The sequence below is a fragment of the Vigna unguiculata genome, chromosome 5 (genome assembly GCF_037176805.1).
Source record: "Vigna unguiculata cultivar grain cowpea cultivar isolate G323 ecotype 2 chromosome 5, ASM3717680v1, whole genome shotgun sequence".
Lineage (NCBI taxonomy): Eukaryota > Viridiplantae > Streptophyta > Magnoliopsida > Fabales > Fabaceae > Vigna > Vigna unguiculata.
Genome location: NC_140796.1, coordinates 5,084,023 through 5,103,461, shown reverse-complemented (window position 1 = coordinate 5,103,461; position 19,439 = coordinate 5,084,023). Strand labels below are relative to the sequence as shown.

Genomic DNA, 19,439 nt, shown 5'->3' with positions numbered 1-19,439 from the left:
CTGATTTTTTTATTAATCCATAATAGTACATTGCCCGTGATATGATGATGACCCATTCTTGCTCGTAATCTTTATATTTATTAAGAGATTCCAGAATCTTACATCTAAATGCGAAAAATCGTTAAATAGATTTATTATTATGTGAATTTGAAACTTAGAAACTAGTAATAAATTTTAATTGGTGTGCCGAGCAAGAATCAGTCAAAATTCTGAACTTAGTCAGAAAATGAGAATGTGTTTAAGGAACAAGGTTCTAAACTTGTCCCTATCTGCCCCAAGCAAAGTGAACATGTGAAAATTTAACCAATAAATTATAAACTTAACCAATAAATTTGTATCTGAAAAATATACTAATCTGAAAATTACCTTATAAGAAGATTAGTTATTCATAGCTATTTTGTTATAATATAACTTTACCGAACAGATCAACAATGTGATCATATTCTTAACTCTAAACAGTTACCACTGCAAAAGATGTGAACTCAATAACCTTAATAGTACAAGAAAGAACACTGATATCAAATATTAACAACAAATAATAGTTATCTAATTAACTAACCACTGGGTTAAATCTTCATTTTTTTTTTCACAAAGTTTGAATCTCAACAACTTTAGCATATTATTAACTTGGTAATGATTCATGATTGGTCCCCAGAGTTCAAAGTCGGACACAAGAAGTAACACAGTTTCGTTGTTGTTGAATTCCTATGCACTTTTCAATATCAATAAATGTCCTTCTCATCCATATTTGAAAATCTTGGAGAGAGCAAACCGACTTCACTCTGCTGAATATTCGGCACACCAAGACAAAACATAAAACGAATAAGAACTAAACTAACACAAACATTAGAAACCAAATTCATCTGTAACTCATCTTCTGTCTTCTCTGCACATTTTTGTTCATGGAGCTTCCTCTTCACAATCTCAACATTCTCACCACAGTTCTGCTCCTATGCATGTTCCCTCACTCACTCAAGTGCCAACAAGCATACCTCAATGCCACTGTCTATGACTGTTCCGACAACCCTTCTGCACCAAAAGGATACCTTTGCAATGGCCTTCAAAAGTCATGCACTTCCTTCTTACTTTTCAGGTCCAAACCTCCCTATGATAGTCCTGTCAGAATTGCATACCTTCTTGGCTCTGATGCATCTACCATATCCTCAATCAACAACATCTCAAGAACAGACAAGATTGCTTCCAACAAGACAATCATTGTTCCTGTCTTCTGTTCATGTTCAGGAAACATCTACCAGCACAACACACCTTACACTGCCAGCAAGAATGACACCTATTATCAGTTGGTAAAAGAAACCTTCCAAGGCCTCACTACCTGTCAGGCAATGATGGGTCAGAATTACTATGCAGCAACCAAAATTGCAATTGGTGCTGAGCTCACAGTTCCCTTGTTATGTGCTTGTCCAACAGAAAATCAGACAGCAAGAGGGGTCACCTCCTTGATGGTTTACTTGGTGAACTATGGTGACACTGTTGAGTCGATAGGATTGGCTTATGGTGTCGATGAACAAAGTGTGCTTGAGGCCAATGAGTTGGCTGTGTCACAGAGTGAAAACAGCATAATGGACCTCCTTTCCTTGACACCTCTTTTAGTTCCTCTAATAGGGAAGAGCTGCAAAGAGAACTCAGATAAATTCTATTGTAAATGTTATCAAGCACCAGATGGAAGCTCCAAGGGACCCTTCTGTGATGAATCTGATGGTCAGAAATTCCCTGCCAAGTTGGTAGCCGCTTTAGGTACTTTTGGTTAAACCCTCTTCAAGAAGAATCATAATATGCTTTCATTGAAATTTTGGCTTTGGTGTTTTAGAATAGCATAGCTGTTGTTTGTAGATTACAACCCTCTTCATGGACTTTGTTACTTACTAATTGCTCTAAAACATAAGGATTTTCATTGTAAGCCTTTGCTTTCATTTTGGATGAGCTTTATTTTTTCTTTTAATTTACAGGAGCAGGAATTGGTGTAGGCTTTCTGTGTTTGTTTCTTTTGGGATACAAATCATACCAATACATACAGAAGAAGAGAGAAAGGATCCGAAAGGAAAACCTTTTCAGGCAAAATGGTGGCTACTTGTTACAAGAGAAGCTCTCATCTTGTGGGAATGGAGAAATGGCAAAGCTTTTTACAGCTGAGGAGCTTCAGAGAGCAACAGATAACTACAACAGGAGTAGGTTTCTTGGTCAGGGTGGCTATGGCACAGTATACAAAGGAATGCTACCAGATGGAACCATAGTTGCAGTTAAAAGGTCCAAAGAAATTGAAAGGAACCAGATAGAAACTTTTGTGAATGAAGTGGTGATTCTATCCCAGATCAACCACAGGAACATTGTCAAACTATTAGGTTGTTGTCTCGAGACAGAAACTCCTTTACTAGTTTATGAATTCATTCCAAATGGAACACTCTCTCACCATATCCACAGGAGAGACAATGAGCCCTCCCTTTCATGGGAGAGTCGCCTTAGAATTGCATGTGAGGTTGCTGGAGCAGTGGCATATATGCATTTTGCAGCTTCTGTTCCCATTTTCCATAGAGACATCAAACCTACCAACGTTCTTTTAGACACCAACTTCAGTGCCAAAGTGTCTGATTTTGGAACATCAAGATCAGTTCCACAAGATAAAACTCACTTGACCACTGCTGTAGGAGGAACTTTTGGGTACATAGACCCTGAGTATTTTCAGTCTAGTAAGTTTTCAGATAAAAGTGATGTGTATAGTTTTGGGGTAGTGCTGGTAGAGCTCATAAGTGGGAGAAAGCCAATTTCATTCTTAGAGGAAGATGAGGGTCAGAATCTGATTGCACAGTTTCTTTCTCTGATGAAGGATAACAAAGTCTATGAAATTTTAGATGAAAGGGTGGCTAAGGAAGCAATGAAAGATGACATTCTTGCCATTGCAAACCTTGCAATGAGATGCTTGAGACTTAATGGGAAGAAAAGACCAACAATGAAAGAGGTTTCTTTGGAATTAGAAGCATTGAGAAAGATGCAAAGTTCCTTAAAGATCAACCATGATCATGAGCACAAAACTAGTGATATGGTTCAAGAGTGCACAGAGGAAAGCATGTCACTGTCCTTACAACTAGAGTCTACATCCTTCTAGGAAGCTGGATTTTGTTTTTATAGTGTTGTAGGAAGCTAGATACCCCATTTTTTCTTAACTATATATGTTTCAGTGTTTCATTTTTTCTTTTACTGACATGTGTGGATAACAAAGTCTGCATTTCTCCACAAGAACATCAGCTGAAACATGGAAATACTCTTAGTTCAGAATTGATAAATCCTCATTCATACTTATCCACTTTGTTGTTGGCTCGTTGAAGTGGCCTTTCGGAATGGGCTATAATAAATTAATGAACATGATATATTTTTTAATTTGCATTTTTTAACGTATAACTATATGGCAAAGGAAAGAGCCTATTAAAAATTGAGATTTCCATTGCAAAAATTGAAGGATGAAGCACGTTAAGCGATAGAAAAATTTCAAAGTCAAAGCTCGAAACAAGCAACATAAAACATGTTGAAAATTTCAAAGATATACAATATCACAATTTGATTCCTCAACTAGGGATATATTTTAGTGGATAAAATTTGCTCCCAATATTGATTAAAATAAATACAGGGTTGAGAAACTTGACAAAATCAAACACATAATAAAATTTAAATTAATAAAAACGTCAATAATTGATCTTGTAATTAATAGTTGTTAACTTCTTTCAATCCTCTCTTCTGTATTCTTTGTTTTTCTTAGTTACAAAAATGGGTCTTCTATACTCTAGTCTGCTATCAAAGACAAAATACACTTGCGTGTTTGGACCTTTCTTGATATAAGAAAAAGAAATGCCTAAAACAAACATTCTAACACGAATGAGTACACATCATGAGACCAGTGTTGTCATTTTCATAAACGATATCTCATAATTAGTTATAACCCAGATAAGGAAGATTAGCATTTCAACGCAATAGATAATCTAAAATTGAATTTAAGGTCTGATGGTTATATCACATCTATGCTCAAAAGAAAGTGAACTATAACATCAAACTTTGCAAGCAGGGAAAAACTGATTGATAAAATTAACATTTCTTATAGATTTGATTTTTCTAAAATGTAAAGTTATAGTTTTAGTTATTGTTTAAAGTATTAGGATTATAATTCTATTATAGCTTAACAACTATTTAAAAACCAGTTTGGTTCTGTTATCTAGTTTTAGTTTCGGACAACCTATGCATTTGGCTACTTTGATGATTTTCAAATGCATGACCAAGGCAACCATTGAAAAGTCAAAGTGCTGAGGAGAAACAAAATTTCGTTACTCAAAGTGTCTGACTATTGACTTTATTTAGAGGGATCAACACTAACTGACACCACGTTATAATTGTTTCTTCAACGTTGAATGATACAAATCGTTTATTTTGTCTATGAATCCGAGATCCTATGAAGCATGTCTCCACCGCTAAGATAATAACAAATTTTCCATAAAATAAGAAGCACAACATGGTGTAATGAATACAATAGATCTTAAACAGCACTACCAAATTGAATTTGTCTTCTCCAGAGACAACAGGTTCATGGAGTTTCATCATCCATACCTTTACATTCTCTGCATAATTCTGTTCTTACACATGTTTCCTGAATCTGCTAACTCTCAGCAAGCATACCTCAACAGCACTGTCTATGACTGCTCTGAGAACCCTTCTGCACCAAAAGGATACCTCTGCAATGGCCTTCAAAAGTCATGCACTTCCTTCTTAGTTTTCAGGTCCAAATCTCCCTATGACAGCCCTGTAAGCATTGCCTATCTTCTTGGCTCTGAAGCATCTACAATAGCCTCAATGAACAACATCTCAAGAGATGACAAGATTCCTTCCAATAAGTCAATCATTGTTCCTGTATTCTGTTCATGTTCTGGAAATATATACCAGCATATCACACCTTACACTGCCACCAAGAATGACACCTACTTCAAGCTGGTTACAGAAATTTACCAAGGTCTCACCACCTGCCAGGCACTGATGGGTCAGAATTACTATGCCTCTGGTGGCATTAGAGTTGGTGCTGAGCTCACAGTTCCAGTAGTGTGTGCTTGTCCCACTGAAAATCAGACTGCAAGAGGGATCACTTCCTTGCTGGTTTACTCAGTGAAAAATGGTGATACTGTTAAGTCCATTGGAGAGGCTTATGGTGTTGACCAACAAAGTATGCTAGAGGCCAATGCGTTGTCAGTGCCATCAAGTGAAGATAACATCATAATCATCTATGCCACAACTCCTATCTTGGTTCCTCTCAGAGGGAAGAGTTGCAAAGAGGAGCCTAATAGTTTCTACTGTACTTGCTCCCAGGGAAGGGTTGGGGATGGAACCTTCATGGGGTTCCAATGTAATGAATCTGATGATACAAGTTTTCCTACCAAATTGGTTGCTTCCTTAGGTATTTTTTCTGAACTCTATATAGAATCAAATCTAGTTTTGTTTGAATTTCAGTTTATAGCATGGCCATAGTATGTATCTGATGCCACTTAATGAGATAAAACATGGTTTACAGTATGCCAATAATTATTTTCTTTTTGATAGAGTAATTCTGTCCTTGATTGTGTGTTTGCAGGTGTTGGAATAGGCGCAGGCTTTCTGTGTTTGTTTCTTTTGGGGTACAAATCATATCAATATATTCAGAAGAAGAGAGAAAGTATTCGGAAGGAAAGCTTATTCAGGAGAAATGGTGGCTACTTGTTACAAGAGAAGCTCTCATCTTGTGGGAATGGAGAAATGGCAAAGCTGTTTAAAGCTGAGGAGCTACAGAAAGCAACAGATAACTATAACAAGAGTAGATTTCTTGGTCAGGGTGGCTTTGGCACTGTGTATAAGGGAATGCTACCAGATGGAACCATAGTTGCTGTTAAAAGGTCAAAAGAGATTGAAAGGAACCAGATAGAGACTTTTGTGAATGAAGTGGTGATTCTATCCCAGATCAACCACAGGAACATTGTCAAACTCTATGGCTGTTGTCTTGAGACAGAAACTCCTTTACTAGTCTATGAATTCATTCCAAATAGAACACTCTCTCACCATATCCACAGGAGAGACAATGAGCCCTCCCTTTCATGGGAGAGTCGCCTTAGAATTGCATGTGAGGTTGCTGGAGCAGTGGCATATATGCATTTTGCAGCTTCTGTTCCCATTTTCCATAGAGACATCAAACCTTCCAACATACTTTTAGACAGCAATCTCAGTGCCAAAGTGTCTGATTTTGGAACATCAAGATCAGTGCCACAAGATAAAACTCACTTGACCACTGCTGTAGGAGGAACTTTTGGCTACATTGACCCTGAATATTTTCAGTCTAGTCAGTTTTCAGATAAGAGTGATGTGTATAGTTTTGGAGTAGTGCTGGTAGAGCTCATAAGTGGGAGAAAGCCAATTTCATTCTTAGAGGAAGATGAGGGTCAGAATCTGATTGCACAGTTTCTTTCCCTGATGAAGGAGAACAAAGTTTATGAAATTTTAGATGGCAGGGTAGTTAAGGAAGCAAGGAAAGATGAGATTCTTGCAATTGCAAACCTTGCAATGAGATGCTTGAGACTTAATGGGAAGAAAAGACCAACAATGAAAGAGGTTTCATTGGAATTAGAGGCATTGAGAAAGGTGCAAAGTTCCTTAGAGATCAACCATGATCATGAGTACACAACTAGCGAGGCAGTTCAAGAAATCACAGATGAAAGCATGCCACTGTTCTTAGAACAAGACTCCACATCCTTTTAGAACTCAGAAATTTTGGTTTGTATTCTTTGTTAACTATGCTTCTGTATTTCATTTTCACCTTTCAGTATTAATACTTTCATATTTAATATTATTATCATAACTAAAACATTATGCTTCAGAATCGAGCTAATATGTTTGTTATCTTTGTTAGTCGTAGATATATTATGATGGTCCGTGTTTCGTCTTTGTCTTAGTTTCATATTTATGATTATGATGAACAAAATAGACATCTCTGGCTGTTGGAAATTTCAGGACTCCTCGAACCTTTGAAGTTGTGGTGTGGCCAATGAACATTTTTTGCCTTTGTCTTTTTAACTCACCAATCTCTTTCACCTTGTCACATAATAAGTAAAACAACTTTAGAACGAATTATTGTATCTTATTCTTTTACCAATTGTGTTTCATAGATATTTTGGTTCGCTAGTATTTCTCCTAATTCATGCTTTTACATAATTAATTCAGTTTTTATTAATATTAGTCCATCCATGACATCACTAAGGTATAGGTGAAATTATTTTATTTTTATTCATGTACTTTTTTTAAGTTTTGAAATACCATTAATTATTATTCATATCTTGGTTCCTTAATCTTTATTTATTTTATATACATACGTTTATTTTGATGTAAAAATTAATTATTTTTTATTAAAATTTTAAAAAGATATTTTTTTTTAATCTATCCACATTCTTTAAATCACACTTAAAAGAAAAACGAAAAGTAGAACTCACAATCGAATCTTCTTTTCCTCGTGTCATGCTTGGGAAGTCTTTTCAACTGCTTTGATAGCACAGTTTCTTTCTCTGATGAAGGAGAACCAAGTTTATGAAATTTTAGATGGAAGGGTGGCTAAGGAAGCAATGAAAGATGAGATTCTTGCAATTGCAAACCTTGCAATGAGATGTTTGAGACTTAATGGGAAGAAAAGACCAACAATGAAAGAGGTTTCTTTGGAATTAGAAGCATTGAGAAAGGTGCAAAGTTCCTTAGAGATCAACCATGACCATGAGTACCCAACTACTGACATAGTTCAAGAATTCACAGATGAAAGAATGCCACTGTGCTTAGAACTAGATTCCACATCCTTCTAGGAAAACCAGATTCATGTCTGTTAACTTGTGTTTCATTTTACAAAATTATTTTTTATCATAAATAATAATTATACCAATTTTTTAATTATATTTATTATTTATTCTTGTCATACAAATATGAAAAAGTGTCTGTATTTTCACATTACTAAGATATTTAGAATAACAAACATTTAACATTTAAGGTATAATATTATGCTATTATTTTACTAACTAGTTAAACATTACACTTTTGACTTGAAGTGGTTTTAATATTCAATAAATGTAATTTGGTGGTTTTATTAGCCATTTATAATATCATATTTCCCTTAATGGGTAAGTTAGTAGATTCATATAATGTTAGGCTTAGACAGGACAAACTATAATTTGTCTTCACATATTCCGTGTCTAATTTGAAGTGGTCGAATGTCATTCGAGAATATAAAGCAGCAAATGTAGAGAACCTTTAAAGGGGTTGTTTTCTTCTTCCTCTTTTCCAACAATTTTCCTTATGCGACAATATAATATCTTTAATGACTATAAGAAAAACAAAGGTGGATAACTTATTTTATTTTTCAGTCTAATGAAAAGTCTACTAAGAGATGAGTGTTGTTGCTTTCACTTATAGAAAGTTCAACAAAGAAGATACATAATTTGTTTTTTGTTTTTTGCCTTTTTATGAACATACTACTTATTTAGTAAAGGAGAATATATGTACTAATTACTTTTTATATATCGTTTTTTATATTCTTAGCGTATAATGTTATATGAATTTCTATTCTTATGGCTGATGTAAATGACATCAAAATTTGTTTTTTGCTAAAACTTGTAAGCAACATTCCCAATTAAAAAGTTTTTGCAGTGCAAGAATCGGCAAGATTCTTTTCTCTGTGATCCATCACTTATTCAAGTAAAGATTGAAGGCCATGTGAGAAGATACCTATTTAGTCTAAAAGATGCTTTTTAGTTACCGTATTGAACACTTCCAAAAATCCATGTGATTCACCCTTCCACAAAAGTACACCATGCAAGTAGATAGCTATGATTGATAGGACACTGGAAATGGAACTAATACGAAATTACTTACTTATTCATCAAACTATTTATTATTTTGGGTCCCATGAAAGAAGCGGAATTTCATGCCCAGAACAAGGAAAAATCAAACTACAGCTCATACAATTCCACTTGGTGCCACTACAATGGGGCTCCTAACAGTGTGTGTTCCACCATCTTCGATCCAAACAAGATCCCCATATGAGATATTTTCCTTCTTGTACTTCCTATACTTTATCAGCACATCGTAGCTTCGCTTCTCATTTTTGTATCTAAATGATAATGTCTCGGGTGACACTGTCACCACAGAACCCTTAGGTTCTGTCACCTTGGCTCTGTATAAGGCAGCCCCATCTCCAACATTGGTCACTGTCCTCTTAAATTTTTGGACAACTGACCTTGTTTTGTTGCTGTAGATAGCTATAAATGAAGGGTAGTTAAGATCAAACGATGGTTTAGCACAATTATAGGAACCTGATCTTGTAATGGTTAAGATTTGTTTCTGTGTGTAATTCAAAGCACAAAGGAGATTAACATAGTCCTGTGGGGTGGCATCATATATCAAACCTGGATCAAGTGCTTTGTTAGGGTCAACTTGACCAGCCCCCATGTCAAGAGGAGAAGCATATTGAGAAGGATAACCATAGTCTCTAATTGGATTTTGTGTATTATCTAGAGGACTAGCTGTGGTTACTAATGCAGACCTTATAGCAGCAGCACTCCATTCAGGATGTGCAGCTTTCAAAAGAGCAGCAACACCAGAAGCATGAGGGCATGCCATGGATGTTCCAGACAGCAAATTGTAGTCACTAGGTAAGTACACATTGTTGCCAATTGCAGCTGCTGGAGCATCAGGAATGAAAGCAGCAAGGACTCTAGAGCCAGGTGCCATTATGTCAGGCTTCAAGACCCAAGGGTAGCTAGGTGAAGGACCTCTTGAAGAGTAATCAGCAAGAGCTGGTGCTGCCTTTATTCCAACAAATGTTTCCTGAAATTTGATACTGGCTGTTTGATTCTTATGGCTTTTTGCATATTTGATCACAGATGGTGCATCCTTTGCACTGATTACAATACTTGGAAAGCTAGCATGTCCTCCATTAAGCAATGGTTGATCAGAGATAAATACTGCCCCTAACAAACTGGCTTCTCTAACAACCCTCCTTTGTTCAAACACTAACTCAGGGTCTGAAACTGGGTCACACACAATGATCCCTTCCATGGCCACTTTGGCTAACGCCTTCACTGAGTTACAGGCTGATGTATTCTTATTGTAGATAAGTGGAAGATTTTCCACTATCGCATTTGCAGGAAACAAGGTCCAACCAATAATGGTTTGGCCATTTCCAAGAACTAGAGAACCAAATGTGCGGTCAATGGTACCTGCAGCCACGGTGAGAAGCCAGGGGATTCCATTGTGCAAAGTACCAAGATCAGGACCACCATTACCCGCAGAGGATGAAACCACCACCCCTTTTTCCATTGCTGCAAAAGAAGCTATTGCTATAGGATCCTCATAAAGTGGAACACCATCGAACCCCATAGAGATGGAAATGACATCAACCCCATCAGCAATGGCTCGGTCCATTCCAGCCAAAACATCAGAGGCGTAACGACCCTCTTCCCAAATGACCTTGTACATGGCAAGCCTGGCTCTTGGTGCAATGCCTCTGGCCACCCCTTTGGCATAGCCGAAGTAAGAGGCTCCACTCACATAGTTGCCACCAACTGTGGAGGATGTGTGAGTTCCATGACCCTCTGTATCTCTGGCTGAGTTCATACTTATTCTAACCTTGGAGTTTGCAGCAATCACACCTTTGTTGAAGTATCTAGCTCCAATGAGTTTGAAGTTGCACATGGAAGTGTTGAAGTCTTGCCCTTCCTCACAGGTGCCTTTCCATTTGCTTGGAATTTTCTTGGTCATGCCATCATCTCTGAAGCTTTCACTCTCAGGCCACACACCAGAGTCAATAACACCTACAATGACATCCTCTCCAAAGTTTGATGCATGCCACAGACCACTGGAAGGGTCTAGGGAGAGAAACTCAAAAGTGTGAGTGGTGTCTATGGTGGCAGTTCTGTCTGGATATGCTGCAACAAAGCCAGGGGAGGTTTTCACAGCCTCTAACTCTTCTGAAGTTAGACCTGCACTGAAGCCATACATGGCTTGGCTATAGGAGTACACTTTCTGTGATTTTATGGATGAGTGACCAAGTGTTGCTGATTTAGAGGAATCAATGATGGATTCAAACCAATCATGATGGGTTGTGAAGACACTAGGAAACATGGATTTGTCCATGTGGACTATATATGTGGAACTCTCAGCAGCACTGCCATAAATAACCAACAGAAACCAATGAGTAATGAAGAACATGAAAGGAAGTGGAAACACAAAATTAGGCTTAGGCTCTCTCATTGTTTATGCAACTCAGATGAAAACTTCTTAGTTTGAAAGAACTGATCAGATCATGCATCATATATAAGATTTTTCGGTCTGTAGAACATTGATGATGTTGACGTGTTATTATTACAAGCTGTGGAAAATATCATTGCAAAATAATTGGACCGAATTTTCTGCATCAAACGTGCTTTGTGATGAGAAAAAAAAGAGTAGACCTTACTTTTGTGACTGATGCAAAGTAATAAATCTGATATAAGATTTCCTTATTCCACCAATCAGACAAAATTCTTAGGATATACATGGGAAAAAAAGTGTTTTATTGTACCAGGAACATAAAGCAAGAAAAAATGTTGATTCCAGCATTGAATGAATCACAATTGGCAACTAACTTCTTTATATTAGCTTTTTCTAGTGATCAGTTAAGTTAATTGAAAGAAAGAGAAAGAAACAATTATACACCTTTTGCCAGCAGTGAAAGAAAGAGAGAGAAAAAAATTATAATAAAATATGAGTGTGATAATGATAATTAGATAAACATCTTGGTACAGAATGCCTAAACAACCTTAATTTAACTAGGTTAGCTTATTATTAGTTAAAGTAGTTTCAAATAGTTGAATTGAATTACTTAGCATCCTCTTCCTGTAAGACTTAAACCAGATTCTTTCTTGACCATTTATGTTTTGTTTCCTCTTCCTGATGATGGATCACTTATTCCAATTTCTCCAAAAGCATATCAGCATAAATTTACTGCAACATATAAGAGAAACATATAATAGAAACTAGATCAAGATACGGTTTGAATTACTTTTTCAACATATACATGTACGATCTTTTAATTTTAGCTGAAGAGTTTTGTTTTATTTTTCTTTCTGATTTTCTTCTTCTGTCCTACCTATATGAAAACTTATTCAGACAAAACTAAACAAAGACCAATTACAGATAAAATAAACCATTGTATATTGTCGTTATATAACTTATTTCTCTTATAATGCTCAAATTTAATAACTTTGTATTGCTTCTAAAAACTTTACTTTGTCTGTTAGAAATTATTGGCCATCACTTGCAAGTTATTTATAGCAAAAGTCTGTACTTTTCTTTACATAAAAATAGTACGTAAATGGATAATAGTGTAAAATTGCATTCATAACTTATTTTCTGTAATAGCTAAACTGAATAGTCATTCAACATCTATGTAATATCTTTTTGTTAACAATTTACAAATAATCCAATTTTAAACAAACACAAAATTTTCAAAAGACTTAAACTATGTAAGGATATGTCAAAAGATATTTAACAAATGGAATATCAATCGATGTCTTTTGAAAGATCCGTATTTAATAAGTCATACCAGAAATTAACATATAATACAGTCCAAAACTTGGATTTACAAATAAATTCCAGAATCATGAATCTAGATAAATTTATGATAAAGATAATTTAACTCACTTTTTTGACCCACTTTTAACACACTCATTCAATCACCATTAGATCATTTATTTTGATTCTTTCAAATGATGTGATATGATGATCTGATGATGATTAAAGTGGTAGATTAAAAGTAGGTCAAAAAAAATGGATTAAAGTATCATTGTCCAAATACTCGGATATGCACATTTACACATGTTACGATGTGTAAGAGCTATCTCATTTATTTCTTCTCATAACTTAATATCTTAGTTTATGTAACTTAAATTAAATCATTTTTACACCATAAGTGTTAATACTTAGTATACAACTTAAATAATGATTCATACATCATTTTAGATGTATAACCCCAAATTCGTACAAGTTCAATCAATTTGAATAAACATTGTACTATAAAATAACTCATTCAAATAAAACCACAAATCAATCAAATATAAAAATTATTTCGTTTTCCATTTATAACAACATACATATTCAATAAGTTAAAGAGACAATTTTGTTAGTTTGAGCGAAAATTAAATAGAAACTAGGTTGAGTTGTGGTGCTATTTTCGTTTAAGCAAAAAAAAAAATTACTTGGGCAACAATAGGGCTAAAAACAAGATTATTTCCAATTTTATTTTTGTCTAAGCAAATAAGCTTTTCACTTAAGCAAAACTAAGGTAAAAAGTAAGGTTTGAATCTTTGTTATATTTTTATTTGAGAAAAAAATCCTCCGCCTAAGCAAAAGTATATGAAAATCAACCTTAACAAAAATGAAATTCAAAAGATAATTCCAAGAGTATTTTAATAACTTCTAAACAATTCAATTAATTAATCTATACAATGATTTGTCTGAACATCATCTTGCAAATCAATGTTGGTTATTTAGCTCAAAGAATGCATATTTATTCTCATGTCAAATTCATAGTAAAGGTTATATAAATGCACTCTGCTTATATACAGTATATCCAAAACTCCATTCAAGGAAATTCTATAATTAATATACATAATTTAGCCACTAGATCAACTCATTAATAACAATATTCAATCAAAAACATTTTAAACAATCATTTATCAAACCAAATCCAATCAGGCTCGAGTTTAAGCATTTAAAAAGATTTTCAATAAATCATAATCCTAACATATAAACAAAAATCTAATGACTAAGTCATATATTCTACAATTCTATTAAAATCATGGATTTCTTACCTAGAATGCTTATCCTCAAAGCAAATTTAATCAAATTCAAGAAGTAAGGTTACTCAAAACTTTAGAAATCTAAAACAGGGTATTCCAACATAATAGAATTTTAGTATATAATAAAATCAAGTCGAGAGGATCATCTTTATCAACTAACTTCACCAATATTTATGACAAAATCATAAGAAAATTAAGAAAAAAAAGAATTTATAGAATAAATAGAAAGTTACTCTATTTAAAAACATGATTAGGTAGAAATGCTTCCTAACCCTCAATGTAAAAATGACCAGATTTTGAAGTAGAAAAAGATATATGAAATTTTAGTGAGAAGAGAGAAATGGGAAACAGAATAAATTAAAGTCTACTTTTTTTTAGTCTATGTATCTATGTACTTTTTTTTCTTCATAATTTCTCAAGTTTTACTTTAATTTTGATATCATTAATTTGGCTTCCTTTAAATAATCAGATTAAAACATCTTTAACTCAATCAAGACAAATGTAAAACATGATCTATATTTTTTTAACTAGATCGTTTAAGGTTGTTCTTTTAACCATTTTCATTTAAAATTATTTTTTGGTTACATAAGTTGAGGTTATTTATGAATTAACATTAATCAAGGTTTTCATCTCAACCATTGTTGATAATGATATTGTATTGTCTATATTTACTTATAGTATTTTCTTTTTAATTTATGTTGATAAAAGTTATGTTTCCGATAATATTATCGAAATTAATTTTATGGGTTATAAATATTTCGTAATAGACATTAGTTACGGTTTTCTGCCAGATATCTTTTTTTCCAGTCAACATCTTTTTTTAATTTTATTTTAGTCTACGCGTGTAAGGATAATTTTCTTTATAATATTAGTGAATTATGTGTCCTATTTTTTAATTTTTATAAGATCAATAATTATTATTTTTAAAATATATATAATAAATTTTAAAATAGTTGTTAAATAAAAACTATTAAAAAAATATTTTTAGAATAATGGTCAAAATAAAAAAGATTTAAAAAATGGTTAAAAATAAATCAATTATAAAATAATTAATTTTTAAAATAATTATTAAGGATAAAATTCTGTGTGCATGATTTTTTAAATATGCGTGATATTATATTAGTAGGTGATAATATTGTAATATTATTAAGTTGTTATATAAACTAAAATTATATTTATTAAAAATAAAGTGAAATATATCAAAACAAATGAAAGAATAACTATTAATAAATAAAGAAAAAAAAATAGAGATAACCGAATTTATAAAAAATTTGTAAAAATAACGGTCAATTTTTAAAAATTTAATAAAATATTATATTTAAAGGGTAAAATTGGTATTTTGAAATGTGGACACAAAAAGGAGAATTCTCTCTATATATTGTTATAGATAGATATAGATTATCAATATTTTTTATTTGTTCAAAATTCGTTTTAATTTTTTCAATATTGATTGAGAAAACTCCCGGTAGACATTAAATAGTATTGGTTTTAGTCGATATCACCTGTGAAAAGTTGGCTAAAAAGAATCATCCACCAATAAAGTAAAATAATAACTTTAACCAATGTAAATAAAAATAATCAAAATAATTGTGCCGACATAGCTAAAAATAACAATAGATGTGAGCGGAGAAAAGCCTCCCCCATCAAACCAAAAGCATTACCGTTTTTGAATTATTAAATACAGTTTAATATTAAAATAGATTTGGTTCGATACTTTTTTTCTTTAATTGATTTTTTTTAAATTTAATCACTCCATATTTAAAAGCCTCAATTTTGTTGTAGAAAAATAATCAATCTACTCCTAGGTTTGAGGAAGTGAGAATGTGGCATAACTATTCCTCTGATCATGTTGAATTTCAGATTCTCGTTCACGCGTCTTCTCCCTCCAAGAGAATGATTGAACTACCATGTTTGTGCCTCTCAAACCCATCATCACCTTCACCATCACAATCTCCAGAAAATGAGACTTGTAAGTGAGATGCGCTCGCTTCAAAGAGAAACCAGTCAAAGGTCACTTCTTTCTGATTGTCTCTTCTTCGTGTGATCCATCATTTATTGGAGTAAAGATTCAAGGCCATGGGTAGGAAAAAATACCTACTTAATCTAAAACATGCTTTTTAGTTACCATATTGAACACTTTCACAATTCCATTTGATTCACCCTTCCACAAAAGTACACCATGCCACTAGGTTGTTATCGATTCATAGGACACCGAAAATGAAAGCTAATACGAAATTACTTATTCATCAAATTATTTATAATTATGGGTCCCCTGAAGAAGCTTAATTTCATGCCCAGAAGGGAAAAATCACACAACTCCTCATACAATTCCCCTTGGTGCTACTACAATGGGGCTCCTAACAGTGTGTGTTCCACCATCTTCGATCCAAACAAGATCCCCATATGAGATATTTTCCTTCTTGTACTTCCTATACTTTATCAGCACATCGTAGCTTCGCTTCTCATTTTTGTATCTGAATGATAATGTCTCGGGTGATACTGTCACCACAGAACCCTTAGGTTCTGTCACCTTGGCTCTGTATATGGCAGGACCATGTCCAACATTGGTCACTGTCCTCTTAAATTTGTGGACGACTGACCTTGTTTTGTTGCTGTAGAGAGCTATAAATGAAGGGTAGTTAAGATCAAACGATGGTTTAGCACAATTGTAGGAACCTGATCTTGTAATGGTTAAGATTTGTTTTTGTGTGTAATTCAAAGCACAAAGAAGATTAACATAGTCCTGTGGGGTGGCATCATATATCAAACCTGGATCAAGTGCTTTGTTAGGGTCAATTTGACCAGCTCCCATGGCAAGAGGGGAAGCATATTGAGAAGGATAGCCATAGTCTCTAATTGGATTTTGTGTATTATCTAGAGGACTAGCTGTGGTTACTAGTGCAGACCTTATAGCAGCAGCACTCCATTCAGGATGTGCACCTTTCAAAAGAGCAGCAACACCAGAAGCATGAGGGCAGGCCATGGATGTTCCAGACAGCAAATTGTAGTCACTAGGTAACAACACATTGTCACCAATTTCAGCTGCTGGAGTATGAGGAGTGTAAGCAGCAAGGACATTAGAGCCAGGTGCCATTATGTCAGGCTTCAATACCCAAGGGTAGCTAGGTGAAGGACCTCTTGATGAGTAATCAGCAACAGCTGGTGCAGACTTTATTCCAACAAATGTTTCCTGAAATTTGATACTGGCTGTTGGCTTCCTATGGCTTTTTGCATACATGATCACAGTTTGTGCATCCTTTGCACTGATTACAATACTTGGATATCTGGCATATCCTTCATTTACTAATGGTTGATCAGAGATGAATACTGCCCCTGACAAACTAGCCTTTTTAACAAACCTTCTTTGTTTAATAACTATCTTGGGGTCTGACACTAAGTCACATAAAATGATCCCTTCCATGGCCACTTTGGATAACGCCTTCACTGAGTTACAGGCTGATGTATTCTTATTGTAGATAAGTGGAAAATTTTCCACTATCGCATTTGCAGGAAACAAGGTCCAACCAATAATGGTTTGGCCATTTCCAAGAACTAGAGAACCAAATGTGCGGTCAATGGTACCTGCAGCCACGGTGAGAAGCCAGGGGATTCCATTGTGCAAAGTACCAAGATCAGGACCACCATTACCCGCAGAGGATGAAACCACCACCCCTTTTTCCATTGCTGCAAAAGAAGATATTGCTATAGGATCCTCATAAAGTGGAACACCATCGAACCCCATAGAGATGGAAATGACATCAACCCCATCAGCAATGGCTCGGTCCATTCCAGCCAAAACATCAGAGGCGTAAAGACCCTCTTCCCAAATGACCTTGTACATGGCAAGCCTGGCTCTTGGTGCAATGCCTCTGGCCACCCCTTTGGCATAGCCAAAGTAAGAGGCTCCACTCACGTAGTTGCCACCAACTGTGGATGATGTGTGAGTTCCATGACCGTATGTATCTCTGGCTGAGTTCATACTGATTCTAACCTTGGAGTTTGCAGCAATCACACCTTGGTTGAAGTATCTAGCTCCAATGAGTTTGAAGTTGCACATGGAAGTGTTGAAGTCTTGCCCTTCCTGGCAGGTGCCTTTCCATTTACTTGGAATTTTCTTGGTCATGCCATCATCTCTGAAGCTTTTACTCTCAGGCCACACACCAGTGTCAATAACGCCTACAATGACATCCTCTCCAAAATTTGATGCATGCCACAGACCACTAGAGGAGTCTAACGAGAGAAACTGAAAAGTGTGAGTGGTGTCTATGGTACCACCTCTGTCTGGATATGCTGCAACAAAGCCATGTGAATTCTTTACAGCCTCTAACTCTTCTGAAGTTAGTACTGTACTAAAGCCGTACATGGCTTGGCTATAGGAGTACACTAGTTTCTGCGGTTGTATGGATGAGTGACCAAGTGTTCCCGATTTTGTGGAATCAATGATGGATTCAAACCAATCATGATGGGTTGTGAAGACACTAGGAAACAAGGATTTGTCCATGTGGACTATATATGTGGAACTCTCAGCAGCACTGCCGTGAAAAGCCAATAGAAACCAATGAGTAATGAAGAGCATGAAAGGAAATGGAAACACAAAGTTAGGCTTAGACTCCCTCATTGTTTGTGCAACTCAAACTGAAAATTTCTTAGTTTGAAAAAACTGATCAGATCACGTATCATATATAAGAATTTTTGTTGTGTAAAACATCAATGATTTTGACATGTGTGATTATTACAAACTGTGTAACTATCATTGCAAAATAATGGGACCAAATTTTCTGCATCAAAGGTGCTTTGTGATGAGAAAAAAAAAAGTAGACCTTACTTTTGTGACTGATGCAAAGTAATAAAGGTCATGTAAGATTTGCTTATTCCACCAATCAGACAAAATGCTTAGGGTATACTTGCGCATAAAAGTGTGTTAACCGTGTGAATATGATATTGTACCAGGAACATAAAGCAAGAAAAATGTTGTTTCCGGCTTTTTCTAATGACCACTTATGTGAATCGAAAGAAAGAAATAATTGTACACCTTATCCTAGCAGAGAAAGAAAGAGAGAAAGAAAAAGATTACAATAAACTATATGAATGTGATGATGATCATCATTAAATTAAAATAAACATCTTGGTGGATAATACCTAAATAACTTAAATTAAGCAGATTAGTTCATCATTGAAGTAGTTTCAAATTGTACAAGTGAATGACGCACCCTCCACTTCCTGAAAGACTTAAACCAGATTAACTTTTACGAGTTGTGCTTTGTTTCCTCTTCCAAAGGATGAATCACTGATTCCAATTTCTCCAAAAGCATATCACTCATAAATTTACTCTAACATATAAGAGAAATTATATGCTCAACAAACACAAATTTTATTAGGATAAACTTTAAACAATAACTCTGATATCATGTTAAGAAGTGAACTTTAAGTCTAACTCAACAGCATAAAATTAGTTTGTAAAGTGAGATTTCCACTTATTTATATACTATGAAATTACTCTATCTCTAATCACTGTAAAACTTCCAAAAAATTCTACCTCAATGCATT

General features: G+C 34.7%; 3 protein-coding genes and 1 pseudogene across 3 annotated transcripts; 2 read left to right on the top strand and 2 right to left on the bottom strand.

The window, feature by feature from the left end:
- The first annotated feature begins 790 nt into the window (after positions 1-790).
- LOC114184095 (wall-associated receptor kinase-like 2) lies at positions 791-3,315 on the top strand. Its single transcript, XM_028071333.2, has 2 exons — positions 791-1,755; positions 1,968-3,315. The coding sequence occupies exons 1-2, from the start codon at positions 903-905 to the stop codon at positions 3,119-3,121; spliced, it is 2,007 nt and encodes a 668-aa protein (XP_027927134.1). The 5' UTR covers positions 791-902; the 3' UTR covers positions 3,122-3,315.
- A 1,068-nt stretch (positions 3,316-4,383) lies between these two features.
- LOC114186184 (wall-associated receptor kinase-like 2) lies at positions 4,384-6,880 on the top strand. The gene is made up of 2 exons (XM_028074220.2): positions 4,384-5,446; positions 5,621-6,880. The coding sequence occupies exons 1-2, from the start codon at positions 4,522-4,524 to the stop codon at positions 6,772-6,774; spliced, it is 2,079 nt and encodes a 692-aa protein (XP_027930021.1). The 5' UTR covers positions 4,384-4,521; the 3' UTR covers positions 6,775-6,880.
- Positions 6,881-8,901: 2,021 nt separating this feature from the next.
- On the bottom strand, positions 8,902-11,578 carry LOC146886001 (subtilisin-like protease SBT3). Its single transcript, XM_085673695.1, has one exon. The coding sequence runs from the start codon at positions 11,302-11,304 to the stop codon at positions 9,010-9,012; it is 2,295 nt and encodes a 764-aa protein (XP_085529821.1). The 5' UTR covers positions 11,305-11,578; the 3' UTR covers positions 8,902-9,009.
- A 4,409-nt stretch (positions 11,579-15,987) lies between these two features.
- LOC114186185 (subtilisin-like protease SBT3 pseudogene) lies at positions 15,988-18,690 on the bottom strand (annotated as a pseudogene).
- Positions 18,691-19,439: the final 749 nt, after the last annotated feature.

Excerpts from the sequence above, each read along its gene's own strand:
- LOC114184095 (XM_028071333.2), top strand. The coding sequence starts at position 903 with ATGGAGCTTCCTCTTCACAATCTCAACATTCTCACCACAGTTCTGCTC. Across the intron at positions 1,756-1,967 it reads CAAGTTGGTAGCCGCTTTAG|GAGCAGGAATTGGTGTAGGC; the intron begins GTACTTTTGGTT and ends TTTAATTTACAG.
- LOC114186184 (XM_028074220.2), top strand. The coding sequence starts at position 4,522 with ATGAATACAATAGATCTTAAACAGCACTACCAAATTGAATTTGTCTTC. Across the intron at positions 5,447-5,620 it reads CAAATTGGTTGCTTCCTTAG|GTGTTGGAATAGGCGCAGGC; the intron begins GTATTTTTTCTG and ends GTGTGTTTGCAG.
- LOC146886001 (XM_085673695.1), bottom strand. The coding sequence starts at position 11,304 with ATGAGAGAGCCTAAGCCTAATTTTGTGTTTCCACTTCCTTTCATGTTC.